The 7,935-nt window shown below is 57.6% G+C and overlaps 1 protein-coding gene across 1 annotated transcript in view; it reads right to left on the minus strand.

The window, feature by feature from the left end:
• Positions 1–2,345: 2,345 nt before the first annotated feature.
• The window catches only part of VOLCADRAFT_95077 (uncharacterized protein), a gene marked incomplete at both ends in the record, with an annotated part of 9,140 nt that continues 3,550 nt past the window's right edge, over positions 2,346–7,935 (minus strand). The window contains 11 exons of the mRNA XM_002954252.1: positions 2,346–3,034; positions 3,257–3,383; positions 3,567–3,670; positions 4,154–4,450; positions 4,774–4,946; positions 5,348–5,472; positions 5,631–5,942; positions 6,273–6,435; positions 6,726–6,832; positions 7,161–7,326; positions 7,575–7,801. Of these exons, the coding sequence (XP_002954298.1) occupies positions 2,346–3,034; positions 3,257–3,383; positions 3,567–3,670; positions 4,154–4,450; positions 4,774–4,946; positions 5,348–5,472; positions 5,631–5,942; positions 6,273–6,435; positions 6,726–6,832; positions 7,161–7,326; positions 7,575–7,801 (2,490 nt within the window). The remainder of the gene's footprint in view (positions 3,035–3,256; positions 3,384–3,566; positions 3,671–4,153; positions 4,451–4,773; positions 4,947–5,347; positions 5,473–5,630; positions 5,943–6,272; positions 6,436–6,725; positions 6,833–7,160; positions 7,327–7,574; positions 7,802–7,935) is intronic.

Below are 7,935 nucleotides of genomic sequence, written 5' to 3' on the forward strand. Positions count from 1 at the left end.
TGCCTGTCTCGCCTGTCTATGTGTGCACACATATATGTGCATGCCTCTATACACTTCCATTCATGCATATGCCTGTATCGAGCTCACATGTCTACACATACAAACATACATGTTCACCAATCACTTGCGATTGTACAATTGTAAAGATTGCCTCACCAACACAAGCCTTTGCAGGGCTGTAGAGTCCGCCCATGGCCCCAGGCCCTGTGTGTGTATAAACTCGCTAATTACACAAACATTTCTCACCATATCAAGAGAAGGGAAATTGGACCCAGCCCCAGATCCAGGGCTGGATCCAATTCCGTACGATCTGATGTACGGCTCCATACACGTGTCTCACTAAACGAGGTGCTGATGCCAATATTGGATTAATCCGAGGTCTCCCACCATGCAGGGGGACTCTAGAGTCCAGACCTCTTTTGCATGCAAGCAAACCGGAGGGCAAAATTGAAGGTTATGCATAATCACTGTCACATGACAGAAACCGGGTGGATAGCTATAGGTGGTGGCAACACATATATCAGGGTTTTAGTGAGAACACAACTCACTTCACCCACTGCCTATCCTATGCCATATGCCTAATTATCATAACGTCAGGGTTTCTTAAAACTTGACGGGTGGATATAAACAGCTTTTTCCGCCTTGCTGAAAGAGTGCCCGAGTGGCGCGTGTACTGTCAAGGTATAGAGTTTACCTGGCTGTAAATTCAAATGTAGGAAATTGTTTCGTGGCTAGTAAAGTTCCTTAATTGCATCATCTGAATCCTGGCCAGGACCTGCGATAGGATAGGACGCTCTTTCGTCATGGTGGGATCAAGTGCTGGGTTGCTGCCATAGAAGTTCACCGATTGATACAAACGTGAATGTTCTGGCAATCTCAGAGAACAAAAATTATGAACAGATTGCAAGCATACGACCATGTCAAATGTAACGACGCAAGGCCCAACTGAGCATCCCGGGTTACGCCTTTGCTTTGTTACATCAAACATGACTGAAATTTTTACACATATGAGTGGTAATTCATGATCGGTCATATGTCGCATAAGGAACATGAAAACTATCATGACCATGACTATGCCTCATGACCGGTAGCATGACCGGTAGCATGAGGCCTCATGAGTGGTCATGAGGCAACATGACCAGGGCTATGACAGACCCCCCCCATATGACCACATCTGTACCAATTCGTTCCCCGAGTGCACCACACGTGAACCTCTGATGAATACGACATATATACGTACACACACACACGCCACCATGATCACTGGTGGGGTATTGACGGATCTTATTAGTTTCAATTCCTGCGATACCTCACTCAGTAGTTCGCGTGGTGCAGCCTGAAGAAAATAGGGAGCCTTGCTGCCGGATAAGCCCCTGCTTTAAAAACCCCCGCCCCGACCGCTCTCTCTCACTTAGGGCAATCGTTTCGTTGGACTACTAAAATGTCCATGGGCCTCCCCCAAGGCTTTTACGGACACACCCGCACTTGTGTGCGTGCGTGCGTGCGGAACTTGTTACTTGTAACTTGTAACTTAAATACCGACATACCGACGTATCGATATATTTTCAGTCAAGAGTCCTGGAGGATCATATCCTCGAACACGTCGTGCAGCTCGTCCTGTTGCGTCCCCCGACCGCGACTGTCGTCTCGTCGCGTCACATGGCCCGACAAGGCACACCACGTGAATACGGCATACGGCATACCCCAGAAGGGCCCCCACCCCTCCACGGAATCGTGATCCCCCTTTCCATCCCCGCCTCTACCGCGGCGCCCGAGGATAGAGGAGAAAGGCAGGGAGCAGGAAGCCGGAGCTAAGAACTGTCAATGCCCACCTCGCTACGGTCCATCCTCAATGATTCCCCCCTTTCACCATCCCCCCCTTCACCATTCCCCCCTTCACCATTCCCCCCTTCACCATTCCCCCCTTCACCATTTCCCCCCCACACACCATTTCTTTCCCATCTGCCCGTGCCCTCCTGGCAGGGTCACACTTTCCCCCCCAAAAAAAGCTCCGAAACCTTCTTGACCTTGAAAATGATGATGATGATGATGATGATGATGCACAACACAACGCAACACAAATGCGCAAGCCCGCACCCGCAACGCAGTTTAAACCAACTTTAATAAGCATTTTGCGCAATACATAACGGCATGTATATCATTATTAGCACAATATAACAATGTAGGGCATGGCTCAGAAGCCATCTACCCTGTAACACTCCGATTAGCCAGCTAAACAGTGCGACACGCTTTGCAGAACAAAAAAAACACAAAACCGTTCGAAAGCCAAAGCACCACGTCCAGATCCCAATGTCATGATCCCTGGGCATATATCATTATCACCGTCATCGCCGTACAGATGCACAGCTAGGTAGCTGGCTCCAACGGCCGTCCCCTGCGTCCCCTCCACAATGTCGCTCTGCCGCCGCCGCCACTGCCGCCGCCGCCGCCGCCGCCGCCTCACCCATCGTCGGCCGCGCCTCGCGGCGTTGCAGCGCCGCCGCATGGATTGATATCAACTGTACGACATCGTCGCCGCCAAGCAACGCCGTCGTTGCCGCCGCTGCCGCGGCCCTCGCTGCCTTTCTTGCTCGTGCAGCGGAACCTCTTCCGCTACCAACCCAGCTGCCGTCGCCGCCATCGCCACTCCCCCCGCCGCCGCCGCCGTCGCGGGCTCCACGTTCCATTTCGCTACGCCTTGCTGCGCTGGTGGCGGCGCCGCCGCTGCCGCCGCCACCAGCGGGATAGGCACCCCTACGCAACAAAGCCTCTTGACGACCTTCGACACCAGCGCCGCCTTCGCTGTCGTGGTCGCGTGCGGCAGGATCTCCGTCGGCAGTGGCGTCGCCGCCGCCATCGGCGGTAGCTGGGCGGACCGCTAGAATCTCCACAGAATCGTCATTCCGACCGCCCCTTTCTCCTCCGCTTCCTGCCCCTTTTTTCCCATCGCCACTGCTGCCTGATGCTTGGACTGCTGCTGCTTGTGCTTGTTCTTGTGCTTGTGCTGGTGGTGGTGCTTGTGCTGGTGGTGGTGCTGGTGATGGTGGTGGTGATGGTGGTGGTGATGGTGGTGGTGATGGTGGTGGTGATGGTGATGGTGATAGTGATGGTGACAGTGATGGTGATGGTGATGGTGACAGTGATGGTGACAGTGATAGTGATGGCGGTGATGGTGATGGTGATGGCGGTGATGGTGATGGTGGTGGTGGGGGCGGCGGTTTCAGCGCCTGCCGTAACCTCTCAGCTGCCTGCTCACGTGCACATTTTACCATAGACTCCCAGTTCATAAAGCGCCGCCACTCCAGTTGCTGCGCTATGCGAGTGACCCGTGGGTCACTGGCAGCTGTGGCCCATGTGCTGGCAGTGACGGCGGCAGCTGTGATCTGTGGGATGGCGGCAGCGGCAGCGGCAGCGGCATCATTGCCGCCGCCGCCGCCTTGCCGTTGCAGCTTTGCCGACTCTGCGGCTCTGCTATGAAGCTGCCTCCTCAAGAACCTTGACTTTCGTTCGTCACTGCCTCTGACGCTTCGGAGATCTGCTACCGCCGCCGTATTACTGCCGCCGACCCGTGGGTCGGCAGCTTGGGCGCGGCCGCCGCTGCCGCCGCCGCTACCGTCATTAGCGCCCCTCGCGCTGTCGGAGCCAGCGGGCGCCAGCGGGTTCATGCCACCTGCGTCTGTTGCCGCATCGTCGTCGTCGTCGTCGTCGTCGCGGCTGTCGTCATCGCTGTCGTACATGCCGCTTCGGCCGTCGCCATCCACGTCATCATGTCCGGTGCCAGGAACGTCAAAGGCGTCACTTACAAAATGTGACGGCTGCGGTCCAAGGCTTCCGTCGCCGCCACCGACGCCATCGCTGTCGCCGCCGCTACCGTAACCCTCTCCGCCACCGCCATCATCACCCCCATCGCCGCCGACACCGTTGCCGCCGCCATCACTGCGCACGGCGTTGTGATTGTCACTGCTACTGCTACTGCCGTCGTTACCACCGTCGCTGCCCACGTCACCGCCGCCATCCCAGTCACTGTCGTCGGCGCCCACGCCGCTGCCGTCAACCCTGCCGTCGCCGCCGCTGCCGTCGCCGCCGCTGCCGCTCCTGCTATATCCTATGTGCTTTTGTGTAATTCCGTCCGCAGTTTTTCGGCCGCTTCCACCTTGACCTCCCCGTCGCCGATGACCGCCGACTGTCCCGCCGTTGCCGCTGCCGGCGGCGCCGCCGCTTCGACCACCGCCCTCAAACCCCCCTCTTCGTCCGCTTCCGCCGCCGTCGCCGCCGCCGTCGCCACCGTCGCCGCCACCAACGCCGCTTCCGCCACGGCCCTTGCCGCCGTCCGCCCCGCTGGCGCGGGCGCCGTCGTCTGAAGTGGCCGTGGTCGCGGCTCCGGGATCCGGGGTCTCCGTCGCGTCCGGCACCACGCCCCAGTCCAGGAAGGGGGTGGAGATGAGGGTGCCTGGGAACCATACGGCACACCGTGCACGGGGGTTGGTTACTGGTTAAGCATAGGCTGCACGGCATGGTGATGGGGGTACAGGTACAGGGCCGCAATGGAGCACCCCTTGGTACCAGCACGCCTAACGCTGCCTGACGGTGATCGGTGGCGCAAGAGCGAGTACGAGGCGGACAGAAGATACAGTACATCTTACAGTACATTCTTTTGCACGTCATCGAGGCAGTCGTATCACGGTGCTGTACATCTACCGACGTACAATTGTACTACAAGGTACTGTATATCTGCCCACCTACAGCAGTCGTGAAGTCATGCTGAACACTTACCCGCGACGGGCAACCCAGCGGCGTCAGCCCGCTCCAGTGTTGCGAAGGTCTCCGACAAGAGCCGCCGTCGGTAGGCAGCCGCCGGCGACAGCGGCGGCGGCGGTGCCGTACCGTTGCCATCTCCTGGATCTGCTGCGCCCGCGTTGATGATTAGCAGCAGGGGCTTCTGTGCCCTGCGACCGCGGGGGTGTGTGAGAGGCCGCTCAGCAGCAGGAGGCGACGGAGGGGGGGGAGGAGGAGGGGGAGGAGGCGGCGGAGGGGGAGGAGGAGGGGGAGGAGGAGGGGGAGGAGGAGGAGGAGGGGAGGAGGAGGAGGAGGAGGAGGAGGAGGAGGGGCGAGGCGGAATAGGAGGAGGAGGCGGCGGAGGAGGGGGAGGAGGAGGAGGCGGCGGAGGGGGGGAGGAGGAGGGGGAGGAGGAGGAGGAGGGGAGGAGGAGGAGGAGGAGGAGGGGAGGAGGAGGAGGAGGAGGAGGAGGGGAGGGGGACGAGGAGGAGGAGGAGGAGGAGGCGGAGGGGGAGGAAGGGGAGGAAATCAACCGTACCTTATACTACAACTACAAACCTTATTTCCGCACCTCAGGGCGTCTAGAAGGTGAGCGGCTACCCAGCCCGCCGCCCACCGCAATCGACCCACGGGTCCGCTCAGCAACCAATCGTCAGGTGCCACGTGGGCAACCGCCAGATCCATTTGGTGCATCATCTGGGGCGGGGTGGTTAGGGATTGGTTAGGGGTTGGTTGCCGGTTAGTGATCGCGGTGGTGGGCAAGGCAAAAAAGAGGTAAATCGGTTCGGCACGAAAATGCCAAGGGCTAAACTTCCGTGGCCGTAGTGCCTGGTGACACGTCCGCAGTTCCGTACCGTGTTCCGTACAAAATCTACGCCTTCACAGACAGGGTCCCATGGGTCGCCTCCCAGAGCGCTGCCGCTGCCGCCCCACCAGGTCCAGGACCAAGCCGTCGCCGTCGCCGTCGCTGCCGTCACGCCTGTCGTACTGTCTCCGCCGGCAGCGAAGAGCGGCTTGGGGCCCCCGGCCGGCGCCCAGGCATGCGCCGGCGGGTTGTACGGCAGGAGGTACGGCGAGTGACGGCCGAAGAAGCCATCAAGACCGGCGAAGATGAGGTGGTTGGGGTCCATTGTACGAAGGAACTTGGCCATGTACGGCAACCATCCCTGCAGGTAATGGCATTTTTAGTCGTCGTCGTGTAGGTGGCGTTTCTCCCCTCACCCCATCCACATACACAGACACATACACAGCTCCCCACAAGGAGTCCATTATGTTTACTACTCCTAACAACTGTCAACTGTCAACTATCAACTATCAACAGAGGCGGCATGTTATTAACGATCACGGCCCACGGTCGGTGGTATGTGTATCAAGATCCAGGATCCCAAGACGGGAATTTATAAAATCTCGAAATCCTGAGGCTGATTTAGATCCAACAATCCTAGATCCAATCCTAAGATGATCCACGTACGGAAACGCCGCGAGGTCTTCCCCACCTGCAGGTGCTCGCTGCCCATGTTGCCAGGGTCTCGTGGCCTAATTAGGCACCAACCACCAACCATCAACCAAGAGAACGGAAAGGGATTAAGGTCAGGCGATAAATAACGTCTCCTAATTACCACAGATATACATACATACATAAGTACATACATACGAGCGCTGCGTTCTCAAGACAGGAGTGAGTGAATGAGTGGTAGGGAAAGTGTGCGACGGTCCACAGAGCACGTGAAGCGTCGAGGGGCGATAGGCCCCGATGAGACAAGGACGACGGCAAAACTTAGAACTAGAAAGCGACGCAGCATTCGTACTGACAACAAACTACACAGTACCAATTTCATCATACATAAAAAAATGACGAGACAAAAAAGGTATGATATGCGGTGTACGGCATAATGCTGTGTACGGCATCTGGGTGTACGGCACTTGAATTATACGGCCCTCGCACGCACCTATTCGCCAGGTCCCAGGCCAGTATGGTCGGGTCGTGGCGGTGTTGCAACCCCGTGTAGCTGTTGTTGCGCACGGCCAGGGCGGTTAGGTAGTCGAAGAACAGCGCCTTGCGTTCCCGGGAGGGAGGGGGGGAGGGAAAGAGAGGTGTGGGGGAAGTGGCAGGGCAGGGAGAAACCCTAAAGGGGAAAGACGAACCACGAACAAAGAATACTATAAAAACGGTTCGCCCGGGAAAAGGGATTTGGGAACTGTTTCAGTTACGTGTTTCAAAATGAAGCCGTCAAGGGAGGGTTCAACACTTTCTTTGTTGACAGCAGAAACGCGCATCCGCAGGTGATGTCTTAAGGGTCAAGCCAGCCCTGGGTTCGTCCCGTCCGTACATCCATTCCGTACATACGACGGTACAATGTACGACACCCGTACACACCGCCCACCTTGTATGTGTCATTGGAGTAGAAGGCCGTCACAGTGTCGGTCGCATTAATCCACTGAATGTACTGCCACATACCGCCGTACCGATTACTGCTTCCATCCGTAAGTACGGGAATCACGCGCAGGCCGTATCGCCGCGCCGCAGCAACCACCCAGTCGAAACCCTGCCTGCGCGTACATGCCGCGAGTCACCTACCGGTCCACGATCCGTACGGAAATAAAGAAATGCCGTACCATTCATAACCCAACGTCTGCTACAGCTCAAACGGATAGCCAGGAACGAAACCTATTTTTCCAGAAATCACCAAAAAGGCAAAACCTCTGTAAAACTCTATAATACTATATTGTAGTTTTTTGCGTTCCTTTTCAGCACCTCCCGCTCCCCCCTGCCCATATCCCGGCGTTAGCTGTCGTACCTCAGCGCCCAGCTGTCCAGTATTCCCGGAGCCACCTGGACCACAGGCCGGGTAGCCGCCACACCACCACCCCCGCCCCCACCACCTCCACCTCCTGGAGGTCCACTTCGATCGCCATCTCCACCGCCACCGCCGGCCACGGCTCCGGCTCCGAAACCATCCGAGAAGGCGAAGAACCGCACAGTGTTGAGTCCCATTCGGGCGGCTGAGGCCAGCAGATTCCGGGCCTGAGCAGGGGTTGGGAGATTGGGGGGAGTGAGGGGGTTGGGGGGAGTGAGGGGGTGGGAAAGATGAACCACACACGATTGAAGCTGCTGCCAGGGCAAGAGAGTAGCAAACGTAAAAACTGACCGAAAGGCGT

Source organism: Volvox carteri (assembly GCF_000143455.1).
Source record: "Volvox carteri f. nagariensis unplaced genomic scaffold VOLCAscaffold_41, whole genome shotgun sequence".
Taxonomy (NCBI): domain Eukaryota; kingdom Viridiplantae; phylum Chlorophyta; class Chlorophyceae; order Chlamydomonadales; family Volvocaceae; genus Volvox; species Volvox carteri.